Below are 26,641 nucleotides of genomic sequence, written 5' to 3' on the forward strand. Positions count from 1 at the left end.
TTATCTGATAGAGTTTGGATATCATTTTTCAAGTCAACACATATTGTCAAAATTGACAATATTTACTTTCTCAATGCATGATTTCCTTGATCCACATCATTTCAAATTCAACTGTCCCTTCGCAAAAACTCGTCCTCCTTAGTTACTGTTGTTATGTCTGGCAAACAATGCCACTCTCACACTACGCTTAATGTTCTCACACAGTAAAAAATACATCGTGGAGCAAAAAGAAAACCGACAGCACGCTGACAGACACAACAGAGCAGGTTACTTCTGGTATGAAACAAGGTCTCAGCTTTCAAATTTTGTCATTTTGTATGAAATTCAAACAACAAATACATTTTTTTTTGTCTCTTTAATGTGTCATGACAGATCAGTGTATTATTAGGTCAATGACATGTGAACCGATTGCCTTTTTTATTTACTTAAAATACGAAAAAAACATGAATGAACAAATGAAAGATGTCAATACACACAAGTTTTCAAGTTTAAGTCCAACAAAGTTAGTCTACTTTCCTGTCTGATTTGTTTGTCAGACAGAATGGCGTATTCTGTGTTATGATTGGTCAAATCACCTGTCAATCAAGCTGTTTGCGAAGGGTCAATTGACTTAAAATATTTAAAAAGTACTTTTGTACCTCTCTCCTTTAACCACCTGGATATCTTTTGGTATTTAACACCTACTTTTACAATCCAATCATTCCAGAAGTTTATTATGCTCAACAATGCTGCATTTATTTGATCAGAAATACAATAAAACCAATATTATTGTGAAATATGATTATTATTCAAAATAAGAGTTTTCTATATTACTATATTTTAAAAAGTCATTTATTTCTGTGATGGCAAAGCTGAATTTTCAGCATCATTACTCCAGTCTTCAGTGTCACATGATCCTTCAGGATTCTTTGATAAATAGAAAATTTAAAGAATAATACTTTTTTGAGACAGAATAATTTTGTAACTTTACAAATGTATTTACTGTCGCTTTTGATCAATATAATGCATCCCTGCTGAATAAAAGAAATAATTTATTTCTTTCAAAAAAAAAAAAAAACACTGGCCCCAAAATTTTTAAGCGTAGTCTGTAATATTTAGCAACAATATGCAATATTTCTGCCAAAATTCAAGGTCATTTTTGGTAAATATGGTGATGTTCGGATTGAAAACCCTCCTACTTCATGTCTGAGTTTTTTTCCAGTTTCCTCAGTGTGGTTTTGATTGTTGGGGCTGTTTAATACAGTTTCAACTATCTGAGCAACTTTAATGTCACAGTGGTTTGTAACAGGGAATCAGCGACAAATACAAATGGTCATGTCATGCTTCCCCACTGCTTCACTGTACAAATTGGTCTGGGTGGCTCAGTAGAGAACAATCTGCTCAGTGCTATCCAGTCAGTCATGCTGTGTTGTTCATTGGGCCGTGCAGATAAATGGTTCACACTGCACTGGGTTCTGCTTGTTTCTTACTTTTGGCTTTTAGTGTTTCTCACACACAGCATAAGGAAGTCACCAGTGTGGCTTCTAACAAAATTAAATTGCAAAACACAAACGACTTCTGCATATTGTGAAGCAACATGTCACAGAAACAGACTCACTTTTGTAGCTGCTGTAACCTCTGGTGGAGTTCCAGAGTGGCAGAGGGGAGCGAAATATCAGAGGCCAGGCTAGGCGTAGAGTCTCTGTGAGACTGATGCTTGTGCGAGCTGCTTATCTCTAGACTGGAGACGCTGCGGCGTGTCTCTGCTAACCGCACCGGGGAGCCGTCCGATCCTCTTTTCCCTTGAGGGGTGTCCGGTGCAAGGGTACAAGATGGGTTGTGTGACGGCTGGATGACTGTGGAGTTGCTGGTGCTGGTGGATGTTTGAGGTTGTGGGGACATGCAAGCGTTATTTTGACTAGTGTGCCTGACTCGGACAGAAGACGGCTGGCTGGATGTGACCTCCTTCTCTAAACAGAGGACCTGTTTACACAAAAAATATTTATACAGACAAAACATATCAACACAAGTGCTGACTGAAACATATACACACAAAAATGAGACAATATCTTTTCATAGCATACAGACACACCAACCCTGAGAGCCATTTTGAGTTTGAGGGTGCTGTTGGGGCCAGAGTTCTGCAGGGGGAACTGCTGATTCAGCGTCATGTCTGCTTCCTTCAGGAGAGAACCAAGTGCCACCCGCACCATTCCCAGAGAGCACTTGTGCTTACTATCCCTCACCTGAGACACACAAACAACATCTGTACATGTCAGTTGGCTTTTTACAAATATAAAATCCAACACAGGAACACAGTGACTACAATCTTTTGAGGAGTTCTCAAAATTAACAGTATTTAATTCTAACCAACTCTACATTATATTGAGCGACATAGTGATACATTTGACACTGACGATCTACCATTGAGAAATACACTATTGTTCAAAAGTTTGGGACAAAAATATGGGTTATTAAAGGGATAGTTCACCCAAAAATGAAAATTCTGTCATTAATTACTCACCCTCATGCCATTCCAAACCCCTAAGACCTTTGTTCATCTTCAGAACACAAATTAAGATTTTTTTTTTTTTTTTTTTAAGAAATATGACTTTCTGACACTGCATAGACAGCAACACAAATGGCACATTCAAGGCTCAGAAAGGTAGTAAGGACATAGTAAAAATAGTCCATTTGAAGATTTTAGAGATTTTCTGGGCCTTGAACATGTCAGTTGTGTCAGTTGTGTTGCTGTCTATGCAGGGTCAGAAAGCTCTCAGATATAATCAAAATACCATAATTTGTCTTCCAAAGATGAACAAAGGTCTTACGGTTTTGGAACGGCTTGAAGGTAAGTAATTAATGATAATTGTAATTTTTGGGTGAACTATACCTTTAATTACTTCATAATATAAGGTTTGTATGGAGTGTTCCCTTCTAGAATACCTCAATTTCCAGTTCCTGAGAGCGGGGGTCATTGATAAGGAAGTGAAAAGCCTCCTCCCACAGCGGCTCACTGGTTTTATATCTCACCTGGAAATTAGAAGCAAAACAGGACTGGATATATGTGCATTGCTAATCTCATACAGGTTAAAGATTATTAATGAATGTTACCTTGCTTGTGTACATCTTTTGTCCTACAGTCAGTTTGACAAAAGGATTTGGATCTATGCTCACTTTCTTCCCAGACTGTTGAACAAAAATAGAAAGAAAACATTTATACAGTATGATATGATATACTCACCAAATATGACAATCTTCTTTAATAGCCAACAGATCTACTTCAGCTCTCTGGTCAAATAATACAATTTATAATATTCTGATTGTACTAGCTTGGTTAATTATAATTACATCACAGCTCAGTTAGCCTTTTTAAAGTTATGTTACTAACTAGTGTAAGAAGGTTATTTTAAACTCGTCTATGAAAATGTACAGTGCACAGCATAAGTGAGTACACCCCCTCTAAAACGTAACAAATTCAGCAATTACTCTTTACTTAGGAAACATGTTAGGGTTCTTTAGAGATATAATGTTCCAACAAGCCTGCTTGATCAATGACCAAAGAAGAATGTCAAAATTATTCAGCAAAGTAAGATATTCTTATCAGTGATAAATGTTGTATTGCAAAAATGAGTACACCCTCCTGAAAGTTACTAAATAAAACTAAAAAAAAAAAAAAGTGTAGGTTTAAGGCTATTTTTGATCAACAGGTAAGTATACTGAACCAAAACTTTTAAAGTAATTTCCTGACAGTTAAGTCTTTTATAGCCTACTGAATCATACTCGGACTTAATGCTGTCAACAACGAAACCACTTGCAAGAGAACCGCTAGGTGACTTATTTCTTAGCATAAAAGAGGACAGTGGTACGAGAGGAACACCAAACTATTGTTTAAAGTGTGAAAACACAGCAGAAGTAACACTGACATTCAAAAACACTGGACTTGTGACAAGGCTGCTGAAATAATCAGGTCTTCACTTTAAATTTTCATTTAGTGATGAGTGAATTTTTGCTAGAAAAAGAGCCAGAGAAACACCATACAAGTGTCTCAGAGGCAACAAAAGCTATGAAAAGAGTGACACTTTATCTCACAGAGTATGACGCAGCCTGCAGCCTGACATGCATGGTTGTTGTCACCACTAGAATTACCTATTGTAGCCAAAGCACAATAAACTCATTTAACCTCATCCAAGGCCCATATTTACAAAATAGACTTCCAGGAATCCACACTCTGGTCTCAAGAGACCAAGACAATTATTTCAGATCCAAAAGCATCCAAAATGTTCTTGTGTTGCTAGAGGAGGAGTACAGTGAGAAGTGCCTGCTTCTCACACTGACGTTCAGCAGTAGTAAAGCTCTTAGATTGGGATGTATGACTGCTAAGCGTGTGAGAAAGTTATGCTTTATCAACACTGTCATGATTTCACACACCACTGTGTGATGTAATACAAAAACCTGAAACAGAAGATGCTACCCTCACCTCATTCCCTGCAATACATGGCATTTTTTCAGCATTACCAGCAAGATATTCATTCTCCCAAGGTGAAAATCCTTCAATGGACATGTATTAATGCTTCTGAGCAGCTGTGGGGGATTCTGTAGAGACGAGCTGAGCAAAACTCACCATTAAAGAGCAGGGCATTTAAGGAGGTCGTCCTCCAAGAGTTAAACAGGACAGATGTGAAAATTTAGTTTATATTTTGTTTAGTTTTAAAAGTTATTTTACAGAATATATTTTCATAAATTTTGTTGTTTTTATCAAGTATATGTTTAATACATTTAAATTTTGCCAAATTTCCATGAATTACACAAGTGATCATTAAGAAAATACATCTTTTTTTATATTTATTCAGAGGGGGTGTACTCATTTATGCTGTGCACTGTATATACCAGCAATCTAAATACAAAAAGCCTTGTTTCATTTTCACAATTTAATAAAGACATGAATGAACTAAGTAAAAATAATTTATACAGTAGTATATTTTGGGGAAAAATGTGTGTCAGTACTTCCATAACATCTGAAAAATCTTGCAGTGGTACATGAGTGAAGAATACATTGGAGAAGCAATTAAGAAATATACCCAAATCACAAAAGAATGAAACAAACCATAAAAGATGTGAAATCATTCTTAGGGTCCAGATGCGAGTGCAATGGTGTTATGCATGCCATGCTGTATAAACGACATTCATTCTCAATGTACCTTCAGGCCTTTATAAGGGGGTTTGGGGCCATCAGGGTTAAAGTCAAGAGGATTGGTCTTTCCACAGGAAGGATTGAGAGAAAATTAGAATAGGAAAGTTAATATACAGCTAGAGGACATGCAAGAATGATAGCTCGATTGGTCCAAAAAAAAAAAAAAAAAAAAAAAAAAAAGTACAAATACATATACATATTGAATCAGCATAACAATACTGGCAGGGGCAAAAGGAGCTCCAAAAAAAAAAAAAAAAAAAAAAAAAAAAAAAAATTTGGCTTTTCCTTCAGACTGCTTACTAAGTCTAGATCAGGAAATGTCATCATATGTCTAAGAACGACCAAGCTGTATTTAAATCATGTGACTTGAAGTGACTGTAAAAATAAATGGGTGAACAAAAGCTATATATTTAAACCTTGGCTTCTGACAGCCTGACTAAACACAAAATACACGTGATGAAAATATACATACATAATCAGTTGCTGGGCGATTATGCTAGTATTGAATTGGTCAAAAATCTAAGATATGTGATGTTCAGTTTATTGGATGACAGTTACAAATTACACATGCCCAACAAGCAAACATGGCAGTTTACATGCATCTGATCAACATAACCTGTGTTGTTTGTTTGTTACTAAAGAACAGCTTAAATGAAAGCATTGTCTAGTCATGTTAGGTAAACAGCTACAGCTAGATCAGGAGAACCAGGATGCAGATTACTGGCAAACTCACAAATAACGTTCTATAGAGAGAGTCGGGGTTCTCACAAAAGACTAGACCAGAGGCCCTCCTCTCCTTTAGGTTTCCACAGCCAAAACTGCCCTCAAAGACACTCTTACAGTAGAGGAGGAAGGCACAACGTAAAGCATTAATAAAGTCGGCACTGCACTGACAAATTTAAAAATAAAATGGTGTCAATTAAATACCAAACTTTCCTTAAAGTGATAGCTCAGCCCACGGTGAAAATTTCAATATTGTTTTGGACCCCATTGACTTTAATTATATGCACAAAAATAGTGAGGCTATAAAATATCTTATTTTGTGTTCTGCAGACGAAAGCAAGTTTTGGAACGACAGGAGGGCGAGTAAATGATGACAGATGTTTCATATTTTGGTGAACGATATCTTTAGGGGGAAACAAGGACATAATTGCACCTTGCAAGATACAGCCTGGGGAACAATGTCTGTGCATGTAAATCATTAAGGTGTGTAAAACTGCATCTTGCTCACATTTGTATTCATCAAACTAGACTATTATAGAACATAAATAACACTTTCAAGCATTTCATGAAAGCAGAAACAATGAAACTAAAAGTAAACAAGTATGTTTATGTAACATGAATCTGCCATAGGACTTCAGAAAATGTTGCCCTACTGCAGATCCTCAGACAGAAGCTGTGTATACTCATCAGTCATCACTATTGTTCTTACCGGCAAATTGCTGGCTGAGTCCAGGTAAACAACTAGCAGAGCTGAGGAAAGATTTTCATTAGTCCTTATGCTCCGTAATACCTAATAAGAGAGAAGAGAGCAAATGATGATGATAACAAGAATGACATTATAAAAGGTTTAGCTAGTGTATGTTCATCAGAATTAGTGTCATTTAGTGTGTGTGTGAGTGTGGGAACCTGGTATTCTCTACGTTATGGGGAACAAATGTCCCCACAAGGATAATACTACCATGAAATTTAGATCTTGTGGGGACATTTTTGGTCCCCATGAGGAAAAAAGCTTATAAATCATATAGAATGAAGTGTTTGAAAATCAAAAAAAATGCAGAAAGTTTTGTGTGACAAATAGGTTTAGAGGTATGGTTAGGGTAAGGAGATAGAAAATACAGTTTGTACAGTAGAAGAAACATTACGCCTTACAGAATTTCCCAATAATGCTACGAATATCAGTGTGTTTTTGTGTGTGTACTTGTGCATACTTGATCTAGTTTTTCAGTACTCGGGTACAATGACAGCCACTCTAATTTCAGATGAAGTTTGCCTGTAGTAACTTCTTCCAAGTCAAACCACTGTAGAAATACCACATGATTAGTTTACTGGAATGGTATCTATGATTATAAAGAACATTCAATTCATTCCAAACCAATGAAGAAATACTACAGATTTCAAAAGAAACGACAACTGGCTTTTCTCTGGGAAAAAAAAGATGAAATGAAGTTTACCAAGAAAGTACTTCTGGATGTTAATTGTGGGGGGAAAAATGATCATATTCATGTTTCAAAGTGAAAATACAACACTTTGAAATTACAATTTTTTTCTTAGTGGTTTAATAATTTTTAAAGCAGAGACTTAAAACAAGAGCCAGGGTTATGAATGACTGGAATGAAAAAATAATAGTTTGAAATAATACTAAATCCTAAACCTACTTACAATGCAGCCAACAAATTTGGAAACTCAGTTCATAAAATTAAGTCAGTTAATTTATGAGAGGGTGCTGAAATAGAACTGGTGGTGACATTTGTTGCAAGCTGTAAATGAATCTCAACAAGAACAAGAGTGTGAAAGCATTACCTCATCAACCTTCTGTTCTTTATGAAGCTCACTCAAGTCAATCATTAGACTGTAACGAAAATAAAAGAAACAATATAGCAGCAAACAGTGATTACCGTGGTTGAAGCGCTTTAAGGCATTTAAGCACATACGAAAAAACATTATTTAGCAAGCTTGTAACCACCTAAATCAATTATTTAAAAAAGCATTTTTGTTAAAACCGGATAATTTACCATAGAAATATAATTTTTTTTAACGGTCATGACTGTTATAGTGCCAGCTGTGGTTCGATCTACTTAAAACTTTGCATGCTTGTTTAGAATCACCTGTCGCATATGCTCATATAGCGTTTTCCTTTAGGCTTTATAGTATTTTGTGTAAATTTGGACAGGCCCCTTTTCTAAACGACCCCGATATAGCTTCCTAAAGGGTAAATTGTAACTTTTTAAATTATTATTGGCCTAGAGAATTGTACTGCAGTGTTTTTCACAGATTGAGTGAAAAACCTAGGACTAATTTGCAAAAGTAGTTTTTTTTAACATCTTTCTTAATAATTTAACAAACGATTTGATTGACAGCAGTGATTTTAGAGGCAAAGTTGTCTGGAATGAGGTGTTCTATTGTATGATACGAATACGGTGCATATGTGCAAAAAACATGCAACGTACAATCGTTTGGGCCCTTGAAAAATGCAATATCACCCCCAATGGCGATTTTCTTGAAATTTTTCACAGATCTTTAGGGTTGTGCGTCGAACAGCCCCACAGAATTTAGTTCCAATCAGCCTCCGTTAATTATGTCTAACAGGTGCTCAAACTTCATGACCCGATGGTGGCCATGTTTTTCAGGATACGCAAATGTCCATGTAGACACAACGATTTTCATGTTGAAAAGACAAATGGTTGTGCAGTTATAGCCAATTTTAGTTTTTTTTCCCTCTTATAGCACTACCAAGTGGCCAAGCTTCGATTTTTTTCCTGTGACCTCAGATTGAGCTCTTACATAAGTGTTCTGAGTTTGCCGGAGATATCTCATTCTGTTCAGGAGTTATAGGCATTTTACTAAAATTGGCCCAGCCCCTTTGCAACGGTGAGTCGAAAGTTCAACTTTTTTTGATAATTATTGATAAAAATGGATATTCTCCAGAGAATCTTTCTGCACTGGTTTGGTTCCAATCAGGCGAATAACCTAGGACTAATTCGCAAAAGCAGTTTTTTTTTTTTTAAATGCGAAATACCCGGAAATATCGTCAGGCTCACGATTGAATCTGAGGTGTGCATTTTGCCCCGTGTGAGCCAAGGATTCCAACGACATGAGACACTTGAGCCTGCGAGCGATTTCGAACTTTCGATCACTGTAGCGCACCTGTCAGGCCGATTGGGGTTAGCCTTGGTCACGTTGTAGACAGTGTGAGTACTACCATCCCTCCAAGTTACAAGTCTGTATGACTTACGGTTTGTCTGCACGATCAGTTTTACGTGGAGATCGCTGATCTGTGACCATTCTAACTATTACAATACTGTTTCTGTGCTACGTGCTTGAACCCTTATTATACATCTTTAAGATAGTCTATGATAGATAACATTGTACATCTGATCTATATAAATGAATGTGGCACCTGCCCAAGAAGTCATCTTTATCTGGGTCTTCATCGAAGAGCTCAATTTCCAGATGTTGTCCTGAATGTTCATATACTAGTGCCTGATGATGAAACACATGCACAATTTATTGTATGTGCATGAGCGCAGTAAATGAGCGTGCCTGTATATACATGTATTCACCTCATACACTTCATTCCATTTGGGGTCCAGGCATTCTTTGATCGTCTTGCTTCGAAAAAGCTGATTGCTGACCAGCAGCATGCCATAGGGGTCAGACTTGCCTTTGATCAGCCCGCCCAGATATGTGTCCTTAACTTCCAGATTCTGAGCTTCAAGAAAATGAATCCTTAGAACTCCCTAATGAAAGTGAAAAAGAATATAGGAAAAGACAATGAGAGATTACTAAATATTAGTATGAACAAACATTTGTAGGGTTTGTTGAGATGTGTGAGTGTGAGTGTATTTACCTTTGGCATGGGGAAACGGAGCTGTTCGAGTTCAACCTCACCTATCAGTGGTACAGTGATCCTGTTAGGCAACACCATGTAAGTGCTGATAATATCCTGAATCATCTGGTCTGAAAAGCCACTGCCAAGGAAAAAGAAATAATGAGTTACAACATTTTTCTGAAAGTATTAAAGTGGCGATACTCCTAGATATTACTCATCCCTTCTTCTGCACTGTAAAGAATAAAAAACACAATTTGTTGAGTCAGCTTAAAATAATTTGTTACCCTGCTGCCTTAAAATTGTAAGTTCAGTCAACTAAAATAAGTTTATTCAACTTGAAATGTTAAGTTGTAGTAAGTAACAACTTAGATATTTGTGTTTGTTAAACTTAACAGATGGGTAAGTAACCCAGCTGCCTTAAAATTTTAAGTTGATTCAACTCAAATATCTAAGTTGTCACTTAGTATAATTTAACATTTCAAGTTGAATAAACTTTTTTTTGAGTTGACTGAACTTAAAATTTTAAGGCAGCCAGGTAACAAATTATTTTAAGTTGACTCAACAATCTGTTTTTTACAGTGTGCATCTTCTAAGCAATGGACAGATGTGTAACTCTCTAAGAATACAAAATTTTGTGGGAAAAAGAAGATCACATCTTATGTTGATGTTGAAAACAACATTAAAATATTTTTCCTTTGTGGTTTAAAAAGCAGAGGCAGTGTTATGACTGATTGGAATGAAAAAAAGACTCATAGCTAAAAGGAAAAACTTCAAAACCTACTCAAAATGTTTCAGAGAGAACATTTCTGTGGTAAGCAGCTAAACCCGTTTATAGGTGTCTAAATGAGTGTGTTATGTTCATACATGATTTAAAGAGAAAAAAAAAGGTAAAACCAATCCTGTACCTCCCGGATGTATCTCTAACCACAACAACCACATTCAAACGCTGACTAAACCAACAATATGACTAACACCAAAGATCATCTGACTGTTTATTCAAGTATGTTTTTGTAACATTAGCATGAATACATTTTCAACATTTCAGTTTACTCCTACAGCAGCATTTGGTGTGACAGTATATGCATCTAATTGGCCTGCAGCCTGCCTGTCCCAATACGAACGCACTGCGACCTTGTTAAAATACAAGCACAAGCAGGGGAAGAGGCAATGGAGAGGAAACACACAGAACTAACAGTGCCATTTTGAGGTTTGTGTCGACATTTCTCAGCTTCCCCCTCTCTCATTTACGATATACTCCTGTCTCTGGGCAGCTGACTGTCTTTGTTGAAAAGCCTGTAGTTTTGTCAGTGCTGCCTGGGTTTCCTCAAGACATCTTAACACACAAACACTGGCAAGTAGGCCTGGACGTACTGTACAGAAAGATAAATTACATTTGCCACAGTAGTAAGAGAGCCCAAGGCACAAATGCATGTTTGCAGATACTTTACTGCCATAGATACAGTATCATCAAGTTTTATGCATGCTGATCTCTCAATGCATTCAAACAGAACACACCACATTCAGCCGCATTTAATTATAAGTAAATACATAAATGGATAACCATAAATAAATTCTGCTCTTCTGTGCTCTTCTGCTCACCAAGCCTGCATTTATTTGATCCAAAGTACAGCAAAAACAGTCAAATTTTGAAATATTTTTTACTGTTTAAAATAACAGTTTTGTATTTGAATGTACTTTAAAATGTACTTGATTTCAAAGCTGAATTTTTAGCATCCTTACTCCAGTTACATGATCTTTCAGAAATAGAATTTTTACAGGTTTCTTTGATAAATAGAAAGCTCAGAAGAACAGCATTTATCGGAAACAGAAATCTATTGTAACATTATAAATGTCTTTATCATCACTTTTGATCAATTTAAAGCATCCTTGCTAAATAAAAGTATTAATCTCTATAATTTCTGATCTTTGGATTTTTCTATTCATCAAAGAGTTCTGAAACAAAAAGAAATACTCAACTGTTTTAAATATTGATAATAATAATAATAATAATAATAATAATAATAATAAATGTTATTTAAACAGCAAATCAGCATATTAAAATAATTCCTGAAGGACCATGTGATGCTGAAGACTGAAGTAATGATGCTGAAAATTTAGATTTGAAATCACAGGAATAAATTACATTTTATAATATATTCAAATACAATGCAGAGCTATTTTAAATAGTAAAAATATTTCACAATATTGCTACTTTTGCTGTATTTTGGATCAAATAAATGCAGGTGAGCAGAAAATAACTCTAAAAAAACATTAAAAATCTTACTGTTCAAAAACTTTTGACTACTAGAGTAAATATTCTGCATTATATTACAGATTACAATACATTGTTTAAAATTTAAGTTAATCATGAGAACAATTACTCATTTAGAGCATGGCTGTTGTCAACGTCAACTAGATTTTAATTTCATTCAACCTCTAGTTCCATCAAAAACTCAGAAAAATCAGAAAACATCTGAATAAAGACATTTACAACAACAACAACAGCAGCAACAACAACAACATTATTAAGCAAGCAAGAAATGTTTTTTCTTATTATTCAACATGAATAAACTCATCATGGCTGCCAAAAGTCTTACACTTAATCATTGTCTTTTATGCAATGAAAAAAAAAGTTTTTACTGTACTTTCCAAAAAATTTGTTTCTTTGCATTTTAAATGCTTTTAAACTGCAGCAGGAAAGTTTCAATAGCTGAACATTTAAACTTATAAACAGCCAAGGACACTTTTGTGCATTGTTGGGCATAATCTTCAACATGCTTTGAATACAACACGCAAAGCTTCAAGGTAAATCCATTTGATCTGTTCCCTGGAACCCAGCTCATCTACACGATAATGAAACATGACACTCAACAACAGAACAAAGAATGCTGAACTGGACTGATGCAGATATGAGCTGCAATCCACGACAGAAAGTTCAAAGCTTGTTTAGCACCTAATATTATATCAACATCAGGCATGAAATTAAGCTTAAGTACCTGCTTTCAATTACATCCAAGTAAATCAAAGCCTTTCTAAAGGTATCCCTAAACCCACTAAATGGCCATCGGACAGTCTTAATAACCATTAAAAGGATAGTTTACCCAAAAATGAAAATTCTGTCATTAATTACTCACCCTCAAGTTGTTCCAAACCCATAAGACCTTCGTTCATCTTCAAAACACAAATTAAATTTTTTGATGAAATCTCAGAGTTTTATGAACCTGCACAGAGAGCAACATAACTACCACGTAAGGCCCAGAAAGGTAGTAAGACCTTCGTTAAAATAGTCCATGTGACATCAGTGGTTCAACCATAATGTTATGAAGCTACGAGAATACTTTTTGTGCATGAAGAATACAAAAATAACGGCTTTATTCAACAATTTCTACTCTTCCGGGTCTCTGCTGCCATTCATGAGAGTACCATCATGCATGCGTATGCCATTACTACCTTTCTGGTCCTTGAACATGGTAGTTGCATTGCTGTCTAAGGAGGGTCAGAAAGCTCTCGGATTTCATTAAAAATATCTTAATTTGTGTTTTAAAGATATACGTAGGTCTTACAGTTTTGGAACAACATGAGGTTGAGCAATTAATAACAGAATATTCATTTTTTGGGTGAACTACCTCTTTAAGAGCTTTGGATGGAGGATGTGCAAGGCTAACGTATAATTTCAAAACACTTCATCTTCACCAACCCCCCAATGAAAATTCTATTAAATAAACTCAAGACTTAAAAAAGTCTTTATATTTAACAAAACCACTTTTGTTCCCATTCGTGCTATCCATTACACCTTTTCCTTCGATTACCTTCCCCTCCAATCTGTTTTTCCCCACTTTCATCCAAATTGCCTTCTCAACTCTCTTGTCAGCAACACTTGACATTTAATCTCCCAAATTCTGTGATAAAAGGCAGCTTCATTGTGAATTACATCCTCTGTAATAAAAAAGCACCAACATTCACAGGGTAACACAACACGCTGAACAGAAATTACAAACACCATAAAAAAAAGATGAAAGCAAGAAAGACGATCATAACTCTCTTATTGATTTGCTTGCCAAGCAGATGCAGTTCCCCAAACATCTTCATAATGCAAGCATAGCGCTCTCTGAGGCTACAATAATCACTCACCGGTCCTAAACAGTGGGACACCGCAGATATACAGGAGAGAATTACACTGCATTAGGGTATTATGGTTGCCTGGACTGACAGATCTAAAATCAGTGTAATTTTCTTCAGTCTTCCATTAGCTATATGATGCAAGGAGCATGGCTGAGATGGGAGCAGCGCTTGTGCAGTGAAGATCCAAAGCAGCACCAATAAACTTTAACAGCCTAAAACAAGCACTCTCAATGCTGCAGTGCTAATGACCACAGCCTAATGGTATTTTTGTTTTCTTGCAATACGGATTGTCAAGACAAACACCAACAACTAGTGCAATTATTCAGATTTCCAGAAACATAACACACAAAACAGACTATACACAAAAATTATAAATACACACACATTTAAACTTTGAAGGAGCTCTTTAAAATACTAAGATATAAATTCCTATGGACCACAGTAGCCTGTGTTAAGATACAGCTAGAGGGGTGTAATCACTCATCCGCCTGAGTGTGTGTGTCTGTGTGCATGATCAGCACAACCAGAAGTGCAACACTCATGAATCTGCTCCAACTTTTTAGTGCAGACAGTATGTTACAGCAACACATTAAGGGTCTCTCTAATCTGCATTACAGAGGCAATTGAGGTTATTTGAAAACACAGTTTTAGTTAATGCGTCTAAATAATTCCTGGGAATCTACATGCATAATGCATACATTTAATTATTCTAATTTAATTGGGATTGCATTGCAGGGTGATACTGTGAGCATTATTCTGCTTGCTGTATTTGAAGTGGACAGAGCAGGTTGAAATATGATTAAAATTAAATTACTCTGTTTTGATGCATGCTCATTTTAAGTGAACACACTCTTATAGTCACTAGCATGTAGTGTTGAAGGATATACCGGTACTAAAAAGGCATCGTAATACCCTGCTTTAAAAAAATGGTACGATTCCGCATTTTACTGGTATTGCTACTTTGAAAGCATTTGGATAAGAGCCATATTAACACTGTTTATTTAGGATTCTATGATTAAAGCAAATCAGAAAACATGGACGGAATCGCGGGATCCAGTAATAAAAACAGAGTTTACTGTATGACACGGAATTACGGATTTTGCCTATTTAAATCCTGCACATTCTGCGCGTCTCTGTATAAATGAATGGATGCGCAGTTTACTACACACATACTGAAGCGCACGTGACACTGGTGGTGTTTTCAGCTTCTGACGCCTCAATATATGAGTACATGAATTCATAAACGTAGTCTCTAGAACTGCTGTGAGAGTCAGGTCATGAGCATTTTACCGTTACTTTTGAGAAAACCCGTTCTCATATCATATACAAACAGAAACGTGAATGCAGCAACCCATCAAAATAAAAGTTCAGATGGAAATATTGCTTAATGTAATGATAGTACTACTACGAAAATAAAAATATTATTAAAGCAATATTTAAGGAATATTTACAAGAAAATTTTATTTCTTTTACAAGAAAACTGTTAATACACAAGAAAAAAAAATAAACCATTCTTTATCAAATCTAATTAATCTTTATAAATTAATTAGACATGCTTTTGATTATTTATTAAAATCTAATAAAACTAATGGAATGCAAAAAATGAATAGAAAACAGATTCACAGAATTTGACCAAAATAGAACTCAGTTTGAGAAAAATACTAAAACGTATTTTATAGGGCCTTAAAATTTAATTTTTGTTCAACTTTTAATTGCTGTTAAATCGTATATGTTTCATTTAATTTAATTAGACATGCTTTTTGATTAATATTTTATTTTTTAATGTAACCAATTCAAAACGGGAAAAACAGAAAAATTAAAATGAATTTGGAAAAAAAATAAAACAGAATTTGGGAATAAAACAAATTTCATAGGGCCCTATTCATTTCATTTGTGTGTTTGTTTTATTGTATTTGTCCTTTAGTTTGTTATTTTACTATTTATTAAAGGGGGATTAAATGCTTTTTTTAAAATAGATAAAATAACTATAACCTCCATTTGGATTATCTATTATTCATTTACTTTACCTCTCGTTCTGTGTTTTTGTTGTAGTAACGGTTCAGTAGTAGTATTAGATATTTTAGTCAAAATTTTAGTCAAAATTTTGGTATCGTGACAACACTACTAGCATGTTTAATAAAAATTCAATTTGCATTAATTATCACCAGTAATATTATTACTAATTCCACTAAGTTTCATCACACAGCGAAGGGAAAAAAAATTATGGAAGCCTGCTTTCAACACAAAAAAAAATATGAAGGGTAACTGCAACTTTTTCTCTCACAATCAGAATGGTGTGATACAAACTCGCATTTCTGACTTTTTTTTCCCAGAATTGTGAGATATAATCGGCGGAGATAGCCTTGCCAATATAAAGCGCCGTTGTGTTACGGGCATCCCAAGTTCGAATTCCAGCTTGAGGACCTTTCCTCTCTTTCCCACTTCCCTTCCTCTATACTTCCCTATCAAAATGCAAAAACGTCAAAAAAAAAAAAAAAAGAGAGAGAGAATTGTGACATATAGACTTGCAATTGCGAGTTATAAAGTCAGAATTGTAAGAAACAAACTTTCATATCTCGCATTTGTGACCTTTTTTCTCAGAATTGCAAGATAAACTCTGGATGGGGAGAAAAAAGTCATAATTGCAAAATACAAACTGTTATTCTGACTTTACTTCTCGCAACTGCGAGTTTATATTCCGCAATTCTGAGAAAAGAAGCCAGAATTCAAAGTTTATATTTCACAGTCATGCCTTTAGAACTACCAATTGCGAGTTTATATCATGCAATATATTACACAAAAAAGACACTTGCAATCGCAAGAAAAAGGCAGAATAGCGAGATAAAAACTCACAATTACCTTTTTTATTTTTTATTCAGTGGTTGAAATGGGCCTTCATTAAAAAAAAAAAAAAAAAAAAAAAAAAAGAGTTTGATCTTCTTGTTTTTTTTAAATAAAAAGCCAAGAGTATCTCTTTACAGACAAAATAGCATAAATCTGATTATAAAAGGTAAGGTTTTTAAAAGGTAAACTAATCAACCAGTTTTCATATATCGAGTGTACCATACCACTAAAATATTTAGATATACATCACATATAAAGTTATATTATATGTATACACCATATACAGTAGATATTTAATTTTATTAAGGTTTATAAAGACATTTATACGACACCACAATTTAAATGTCTACAAAACCTCAAGCATTTAAGCATAAATCTTTATGTGTGAAACATAAATTCAGTCAAGTGTGTCAGACTGGTAATTGTTTAGGTGAAGTGGCCAAAAAGCTAAATTCATCACTACTCAACAGTGAGACAGTCCAATAGTAATAAATGCATAAAAGCTTATAGTTAATTAAAGTCAACATACGTTAGCGAGAAAGAAGGATGTCTTACATTGATTATGCACTAAAACTGCTGAACAAAGGCTCTTTCAATTATCTACAGCAAACAGGCCTACAACCCAGTAAATGAAGACAAACAAAAGAAGAGGTCTAGACTCCGTGGATGAAAACCAAGAGGACCTAAAATCAAAATAGAGCCAGAAGCCTGAAAATAATCAGGTTATACGAAATGCTTTGCAGGACTGAAAAAAGTTACCTAGTTCCTAGAAACATAGATTGTTGTCTTAGTAAGTAAAGATACAATCTATTGTAGGAAGAAAAAGTTCACTTACTTAAGCCCTGGAATGTCCAATATATTTGTGAGGCCTGTCCAATTTATGTCCAAGAGCTGAATAAACAAAGAGAGAAACAAGCATATAGATAACTTAAACAGACTCCAACGCTAACATAGAGAAAATACAGGTTTTTCTCTATCAAGAGGAGAGAAACAAGCACAAAACCAGATAACACAAAAAAACAAACAACAATAAAATATGTCTGAACATTCCTGAGGCAGTAATTTAATATCAACGTGGATGTCAAGTTCCACTGTAAAGCTCGCACATAAATAAAAATCCTATGTACTTTTTGTTACTGTGATGAGAACAATCAGTGTCCCAGTGTACCAGAACACAAACAAGAAAGAATGAGAAAAGGATGGAAGGAAAGAAAGTACAGATATAGAAACCATCCATTCAAACTAGGATGCAATATAAAAATGTTCTCTTTTCTCTCTTTCCCCCAGTGAATTTGTTTCAGTGTCGCCCACACTGCAGAGCAATATATGAAGAGAGGCCACCGCTGCAGTGCACCACAGTACAGTCAGACCGCAGGACACTGGACACCTCAAAGAGGACTCAAACTCATTCACTTTTCCAACACCTGCCTCATTCAAGCATTCATTCAGGAACAGCAGCAGAATGTGAGCTATAATCAGGCTGAGCTGTGATAACCTGCTGTGAAATTAGCCCTGCTACTAATCTGGTACTGACAGACTGTAGAATCTGGGTCAGTGACGCTCACTGTCTGCCACTGCTATATGCATGTGGTAGAGCTGTTAAGATCATTTTATGCTGGTTAGCAAACCTTTAAATAGCATCTTAATCATGCAGTTTTGCAAAAGATAAATGTCTTTAATAACTTTCTCATTTTCTTCCAACTATACAGCAACTGCGCATCAGTTGCATTCTCCAAAGTTCTTACATGTGTTAGAAGAGGATACCCTCTCTCCGCTAGCTCACCTCAAAGCAAATGTGTCTCTAAATGTGATCAAAAATCCTCCATAGGCCAACTAAATTGGACTTCATGAAATGTGTGGAAAAAAAATATATGGTTGGTCAAGGACGATCTTTAAAGCAATAGATCTTTGTGGTTTTATGAGCACATTAAAGATATAGCTCTGTCAATATTTTAAAAAAACTGTCACCATGTTGTTCCAAACCTGGTTTCCATTTTTATACATTTTAAAATAATAATTTATTCCTGTGATGCAAAGCTGAATTTTCAGCTTCTTAAGTGTCACATGATCCTTCAGAAATCATTCTAATATGCTGATTTATTATTAGAATTAGGCCTACATTGGCAACAGTTGTGCTGCCAAATATTTTTTGGAACATGTGATACTTTTTTAGGAGTCTATGATGAATAAAAAGTGAAAAAGTTAAAAATTTAAATCTTTTCCAATAATATAAGTGTTTGCTATCAGTTTTTAATCAACTGAACACATCCTTGCTGAATAAAACTATTTATTTCTTTTTTTTAAAAAAAAAAGAATAAAAATGTAATTCCCTAAAACTTTTGAAAAGCAGTGTATATTTTGTTAGTAAAGATTTCTATTTTAAATAAATGCTGTTTATACATGATCACAGGTTCCAAAAAAATATTAAGCAGCACAAGTGTTTTCAACATTGATAATAAATCAGCATATTAGAATGATTTCTGAAGGATCATGTGACACTGAAGACTGGAGTAATGATGCTGAAAATAGAAATACATTATTTTACTTTGTAATAATATTTCAGTCTTGATAAGCAATTATTTAAAAAAAACATTAAAAATCTTGTATTGTATTGTATTGTACTGTAATCTTGTACTGTAAAGTCATTCAGCTGCCGATGGTGGAAGTAAAACCAATTCTTCCTAGACATTCTCTGTCTCCTGCATGCAGTCATTACCAACTCTATGATGCACTTTGAAAATTAAAAGCATTTCCTGCTGTTTAACAAGAACTAAGCCACTGCCCACTCAAATTCCACAGTGCCTTCTGATCTTATTCCTTATCTACTTCAGCATTTACAACCTTATTTGATAGCCATCTAATCAGATGTCCTTAAGACACTCTTTCCTTGAGATCCTTCCTTCCTAACACTCACCCAGATCTTTGTGTAGACGGCAGAAACACGTTTACTCACATTAAAGACAAACCTCATTTGTATGCTATGGTAAAACAGATGTTTTTGGGGAAAATGCTCTCATTGAAATCCAAGTTAAACACAGGTGCAGAACAAGAGACAGCAAATGTGAAAAATGGGAATGCATGTCCACACACTGATATTACAGTTCAAAACTTTATCGGAAACAAAGCAACTTCATCAGACAATAATACAGACAATATTACTAAAGTAGTAATAGTTCATAAACTCACTGGCTTCTTGAGGAAGAAGAGGGAAAGAGCACCAACCAGCGGCATATTCCCCAAAAGTGGCTCAAGAATCACCCGCAGAACTCCATGTAGCTATTCGTACATGTGTCCAAGTACATACAGAGAGAGGGAGAGAGACACATCACATTAAAATTTAAAACACTAGTAAGGATTCTCACTAGAGGTTTGGTGTGGTTACCTTACTCTGATTGATCCTAAACTAAAAAAGCTAAATTAAAAACTGGCATTCATATTATATTAATGAAAGCATTGCTGCCTTAATTTAGAACAGCCCATTTTATCACTATCAGCCTAGAAGGCCTCAAATGGAATGACAGAACAGCATTTTAAATAATACATTAACTCTTAATATCTTCTGCAAACTTATATCTCAGGTGAATTCATTTTGTTCTAAGGATGGTTTTCTTTTCTGGAAAACAAGAAAAAGGTATGAGAGAGCAGCGCTGTCAAACTAACCACTATGCGCCCCAGGCTGATGATGAATGTTTCAGGATCCTGACACTGACGCATTTATTATTTTGCTTCTGACAGTGCTCCACATGCTCAGTGATAGACATTTCACCTTCACAGCCATCACTTCAGCTCTGAGCAACAGAATTATTAGCTTCTGTTTTGAACAATCATAAATTACTAAAGAGTTGCTAATGAGAACAAATAACTCAAGGGAATGTTCTGTCTCAAGTAGTCTTTTATGGAACCATGTTATGTGGAAGAGGGGCTATAAGATCAGTCAGTGTATATATTAAGAGCTAATGCTGTATAAAGCTCACTAATAATAATGGCCATAATATTTTTATTAATCTATTTTGATTTATATGTAAAGCACTAGTTAAATTTGTGTATGAAAGGTACTACATAAATAAACTTGCTTTGAGATACTAATTTGAATTTTGTCACACGTAAAACACAAAAGTATTTCATTACATTACTGTATATCTTTTACCAAAGGCTTATTATTTTATGAAAGCCATGAAATGTGCTATTATTTTTTTCTGGAACTGAGTGTTTATGAAGCAAAGACGGCAGTTCTCTCCAGGTATTATAGACCTCCCTGCTATATAGTAAAAAATACATCATACATAAACACAGCATGCTGTCACACAGAGAGTTTACTCTGCTATGCATTAGACAGAATGAAACAAGTCCATAAATCATGTACAAAACGGTCATGCGTGTATGTATCTGATCACGCACTACAAACAGTACAAGGGCATTTTAGTATTTGGTTACACGCCTCCCTATAAATACACACACACCCTTTCTGTAAAAATAAAAATAGGCTCCGTTCTACAGTCGACTGGATTCCTTCCATGAAACACGTGGTTGCATCACAATATAGGAAAGAGCTTCTCTGTAGCCAACAAATTAACCCTCTGGCCTTGGTTAGCATAATCCATTGAGTCATGGAAGATGGAAGATGCCATCCATAACAGAGCCGCTGTATATGTGTTGTGAACAAATAACAGTGGAGGATACAATCCTACTGCTTTATGTGGCACAAGATCAGAGAATATCACTCTAAAATGTTTAATGAGAAGATAAAACAATATACCTGTATACTTTTGATCCCTGCTCTACAGTAGTACCTTTTGACATCCACATCGATTTCAGTATTTCCAACGTAGCTATAAAAGAAAAGACAAATATCAAAACCTGCTGGGCAACCAGGAAGTTAAATAAAAGATCAAAAGATCAGCACTGCATATGTAATGTGATGTCACCTGATCTGAAGGTCCATGATGATCTGCCGTTTGTCCACGTTCTCGGAGTAAACTTTGACCCCATTGATTCTGAGAGGCTGTGACAGAGATGAGCACAGATGCCCCGTCAGGGGGTTGACATTTCTTTAACCAGCACGCATTCCTCCACAGAGCCCTGACAACATAAACTATTTCCATCTGACAGCTGGTCAGCTTTTCCAAAAGGTTTAAATTTCTTATGTCAACCGTCCTACTCCTGATGCAATATATAGCTTTTTAGTGCAATGACTTTTTAGTGTTAAGTAATCAAGCAATGTCTTATCTTCAAAAAAAAAAAAGATATGCAAGATGGTCTTATACAACAAATGACATACACAGTCTTTGAATGAAACATAATTTTATATACTAACTAGATCAATTTAGTGATATATTCATAATATGAGAAATTATACCACATTGGCTTTCAATCCACTTATTTATACATTTCCTCTGGAAAACTGATGTAAAAGCTTTATTTGTTTAGATATTTTACTTGCTGAATAAAAGACAACACAATGCATGCATGTTTCATGCCCTCAGAGTACAGGCTATAACAGCATTAAATGCCATTGTGAACTCTTGGCTACATAAGCCAAATGTATAATTTACACAATGAAATGTTTAGAGAGGCTTTTAAAATTAATGCTTAGCTATATTTACAGAGTTGTATGAAATGTATACTGTGTCTTATAGCAGTGGTCTGCTGAAGCACAGTCTGTTCTTACTATTCAAAGGCTCAAAGAGCTGAAACGCTGTCAGCTGCCATAACTAGGTGTATGCACAAAATCACTAGTGCAATGTCATTGCCTCAGATTGGGTGGCTAGCCATTTGCCTGACTAGAGGAGCAACAAAAAAAAAAAGATAAAAAAAGAAAAGATAAGATAAGATGTTGATCACTTTTAATGCCCTTAAATTGTTAAAAACACTGTCATTCTGTACTTCCACTGTGTCTATAAATATTTCTTAATGTTTAAAAAAGCTAAAATAGCTAAATTATTTATATAGCTATAAAATCCATTGCACCTATATTGAGTTATATTTAGTTAATGGGCTAGGCCAGTGTTTCCCAACCTTTTTTCTGCCATGGCACATTTTAGGCAAGTAAAAAATCTCATGGCACTCCACTAAAATAAAAATGGGGGTGGGGGGTTAATTTTCCAATAATTAAACAATGTGTTGTAAGAGTTGGTATTCTGGCTTTATATATTATTTAGACACTAGCACTTAACATTTTCTGAAAATAATGGATATTTAAAATGTGCAAAAGTATTGGCTACAACTAGATGACAAATGCTAAGGCTCTTCAAACACACAAAAACATCAGCATTTACAGATGGTTTCTTTAGTAAACAAAACACCGTACTTATTCACTTATTCATTACCCTTGCACTGCGAATAAGTAGTTGTCTGTATTCAAACTGCGCGTCACGGCGCTTCATTCTGAATGGAGGCGGGGTGGAGTTATGAGGTTTGACTGACAATTTGAGGATCCAATGGTATTACAAGGTTTAGTCACAAGCCCTTCTTAATGCTTTTCATTGGTAAATATTTGTAAAACCCACAAATAGACATAAATTTAAAATAATAATAGCGAAATATAATAGAGATAGGATTTTTTGATCATTTTCCACAGCACGCCTGACAACCTGTCATGGCACAGTGGTTAGGAAACACTGATTTAGGCAATGCCTACTTTTTTTTTTTTTTATTAATTAAAAAAAATAATAATGTCAGCGCCAATAGCCTCATATATAGCAACTGCGCTCACAGCGACCCGAGTTCGATTCCCTTCTCAAGGTCCATTGCAAATCCCGCTCCCCTCTCTCCTCCCAGCTCTTTTCTGTCATCTCTCTACTGTCCTATTACAATAAAAGGCATAAAAAGCCCAAAAAAATAAATAATTATAATAATAATAATAGGGACAGTGGTGACAGCACAGGAAATAGTGGGGAGAAGACTCTGAGCAAAACCACAAAATGTGGTTACATGTGGTAAACACTGGTAAACCATGCTGCCAACTAATGGTATTCCCTTTCAAGATTACACTCTGGGGCTGCATAACTTTACATGTTAAAGAGATAGTTCACCCAAAAATGAAAATTCTTTCATTATTTACTCACCTTCAAGCATTCCAAACCCGTAAGACCTTCGTTCATCTTCAGAACACAAATTAAGATATTTCTGATGAAATCCGAGAGCTTTTTGACCTTGCATAAACAGCAACGCAACTGACAACGTCAGAATGTATGCATCGTGGTATTCTTGTTAATGCGCGGCAGAAACTGAAGAAAACAAATTGTTAAATAAAGTCTTTATTTTTGTTTTCTTTATGCACAAAAAGTATTTTTGTTGCTTCATAAAATTAGTTGAACCACTGTTGTCACATGGACTATTTTAACGATTCCCTTCCAACCTTTCTGGGCCTTGAACGTAGTAGCTGCAGTGGGGTCAGAAAGCTCTCGGATTTCATCAAAAATATCTTGAAGATGAACAAAGGTCTTACGGGTTTGGAACGACATAAATGTGAGTAATTAATGACAGAATTTGCATTTTTAGTGAACTAACCCTTTCAATCACAAGCTGGTTGAGAGGAAAAGGAGCCAAAAAAGTGCATGCAATATGTTGGTGTCTATAAAGTGTGAGCCAGATTGGTCCAAGGCTCCGTAAAATGCAAGCCAGCTTGACTGATGTTATATTAAACGCTATAAACAAAGATTCACGTTGTCTAACAGGACGCACTTTGTGAGCATTAAATGCTCATAGGGCGTGAGCACGCATACCTTATCTCCGAGATCAATCTTGGTAAAGCTGAATGTACTGAGGTGGGCATTGGCTTCTTTGATTGCTGGCTCGATTGTTCCTCTAAACAGCTTCTCCACAAACTGACACACATAAGGCCACATTTGTTTCACTGTCTGAAAGACAAAGAATGTATCTGCTCAGTACAAGGCATCTTCATTTGTTATTGCTACTGACCTGAGTATGATAAATAAGCTGGTCTGAAACTCACTAGTTATCAGAAAAGTTTAAATGTTTTTTGATAGTCTCTTGACTACATTTGTTAAAAACAAAATCTTCAGTGTGTGCAAAATGTATTTTTTCCACAACAAGTTTGTGTGATACAAGGTTCACAGTTTTCATTTAAACAGGCCTGAGAACATGTTGTAACTTGACTAACTGTAAATACTCTAGGCATTTGGAAACTATTCTCCACGACAACAGAACAGGTAAGCCACACTGGGACAGCACAAACAATTATTCAAAAATAAATGTAGGATAATGTGCCTGAGAGCAAACAAATAATATCTAAGACATGTAGACAGAATTAAACATGTTTTTACATTAATATGATGTATATCACATTTATGAGTTTCAAAATGCATGTGTGAAAATTTTGGTTGTAATATTATTATCGATACAGCACTGTAAGAGTTTTTAATCCTTCTCAGTTTTGTCATGTTTAAAAACATCAGAGACTCTGCAGTGTTTCATGTAAATAGTTTTGCATGACTTTGAATGTTGCAGGCATGCTTTGCAGAAGCATGAAGCCATTTAGGTACATAAATTACGCCGCTGGGCAAAATGCCAATGAAATATTCAAATCAGACATGTTTTTTGAAAGCTGGGAGCCACTGAATGTATATGTACAATGAATATTTTAAAAAGCCACTGATTTTGACACACAGAGAGAAAAAGGCTTGTTACGTGTAGTGTAACACAAGCAAAGCACACTGGGTTATAGCACCAGCGCACAACCAATCTTTGAAAGTATCAGATTCCAGATTACTACGGACTGCGGACACATGTGTACAAGAGTGCTTGATGATGATTACTTAGAAACGATGAAGGACAGGCAATTATCATCTAATAATTCTCTCACCTTATTTAGCCACTCTACTCTCTCCACATCTGGATAATGAACCTGGTGGAGAAACAGACAAATTTATCACATTAATAAAATAGAGAGGGAACAAGACTGCTTCTGTAAATATGCTGCAGTGTCTTTGAAGAAACCCCTCTGGCTATTACACACACGCAAACACAGTTGACAGATGGCATGAAAAATAAACACTTATTGCATGACAAAATAAAAAGACTTAGCCTAAACATGTGAAACATTCTCTATACAAAAAAGTGGCACCCATGTGTATTCTCCACTTTTCTTTCACTTCAGCATTATTATCATGTCTATATGTAGAGCAGTAAGATCAGGGATGAGTGTAGCTGCAGTTAAATCCCCGTATGCGTAAAATGCTTAGCCTGCATTTGTTTCATGCAGTGGGAGGGAGCAAGATGACACACTAGCAGTGCACTTTTTTCATTGACATGAGGGTTAATACATGATGTCAGAATCAGAATCGGATGAACTAGTCCTTTAACTTAGCAAGTATCAAAAAATGTTGTCATCTTCCACCCAACAGACACTATTGCCACACAAAGAACTTGTGAGAGCATGGCTGCATTCACACCACAAGTGCTCACTTCAGATATTTTGCTTAGATCCAGTTTTTTGTTTGGATGTTCACATTATTTTGGTGGCCAATAACAGATTCAAATGTGAACTGGGTGCTATTCTATAAAAGACCCTAAGAAAAGTGGGGATTCCAAAACTTGACTTGAAATAGCCTAACAAGTCAATCGGGACTAAAGCGGTTGTTTGAACATTAATGTGTGTTGGCAGTGTATGTATAAATCTACCCTATAATGATAAAAATCCATGCAGTGGCTTTTAATGAATCTGTAAAAATAATATCCCCTTTTTCAAATCGAGCCATTCTCAGATTCTAATCCTAGATATAAGTGTATTTTCATGATAGCAGTAACTGTAAATCAAATGTAAGCTGGCTAAGACAACCCTAATTACTAGCTCAAATGAGTTAATGTGTATTCCTCTACCAGTTAAAATGTAGTCTGTTTTCTGTTATTTATTGTCATTTTTAATTCAAGTGATTTTAACTTTTAATTTAGTGTTTTCAATGCTTTAATGCTTTAAATAGCAATTTTAG

The 26,641-nt window shown here is 35.3% G+C and overlaps 1 protein-coding gene across 3 annotated transcripts in view; it reads right to left on the reverse strand.

Annotated features, from left to right (window-relative positions):
- Positions 1 to 26,641, reverse strand: part of esyt2b (extended synaptotagmin-like protein 2b) — a 38,467-nt gene that overhangs the window by 4,249 nt on the left and 7,577 nt on the right. Inside the window, exons 2-18 of one of the 3 annotated variants that reach the window (XM_051115853.1) lie at positions 25,516 to 25,557; positions 24,416 to 24,550; positions 21,617 to 21,693; positions 21,448 to 21,520; positions 19,878 to 19,967; positions 17,527 to 17,582; positions 9,744 to 9,864; positions 9,457 to 9,633; positions 9,294 to 9,376; positions 7,697 to 7,745; positions 7,105 to 7,194; positions 6,606 to 6,686; positions 5,907 to 6,008; positions 3,094 to 3,168; positions 2,926 to 3,012; positions 2,076 to 2,225; positions 1,598 to 1,962 (exon numbers count right to left, since the gene is read on the reverse strand). In XM_051115853.1, coding sequence (XP_050971810.1) covers positions 1,598 to 1,962; positions 2,076 to 2,225; positions 2,926 to 3,012; positions 3,094 to 3,168; positions 5,907 to 6,008; positions 6,606 to 6,686; positions 7,105 to 7,194; positions 7,697 to 7,745; positions 9,294 to 9,376; positions 9,457 to 9,633; positions 9,744 to 9,864; positions 17,527 to 17,582; positions 19,878 to 19,967; positions 21,448 to 21,520; positions 21,617 to 21,693; positions 24,416 to 24,550; positions 25,516 to 25,557 — 1,853 coding nt within the window. Of the gene's footprint in view, positions 1 to 1,597; positions 1,963 to 2,075; positions 2,226 to 2,925; positions 3,013 to 3,093; positions 3,169 to 5,180; positions 5,238 to 5,906; positions 6,009 to 6,605; positions 6,687 to 7,104; positions 7,195 to 7,696; positions 7,746 to 9,293; positions 9,377 to 9,456; positions 9,634 to 9,743; positions 9,865 to 17,526; positions 17,583 to 19,877; positions 19,968 to 21,447; positions 21,521 to 21,616; positions 21,694 to 24,415; positions 24,551 to 25,515; positions 25,558 to 26,641 lie in introns of all 3 variants that reach the window. The other 2 variants (XM_051115855.1, XM_051115856.1) reach the window with 2 other exon arrangements.

The sequence above is a fragment of the Labeo rohita genome, chromosome 7 (genome assembly GCF_022985175.1).
Source record: "Labeo rohita strain BAU-BD-2019 chromosome 7, IGBB_LRoh.1.0, whole genome shotgun sequence".
Classification (NCBI taxonomy): domain Eukaryota; kingdom Metazoa; phylum Chordata; class Actinopteri; order Cypriniformes; family Cyprinidae; genus Labeo; species Labeo rohita.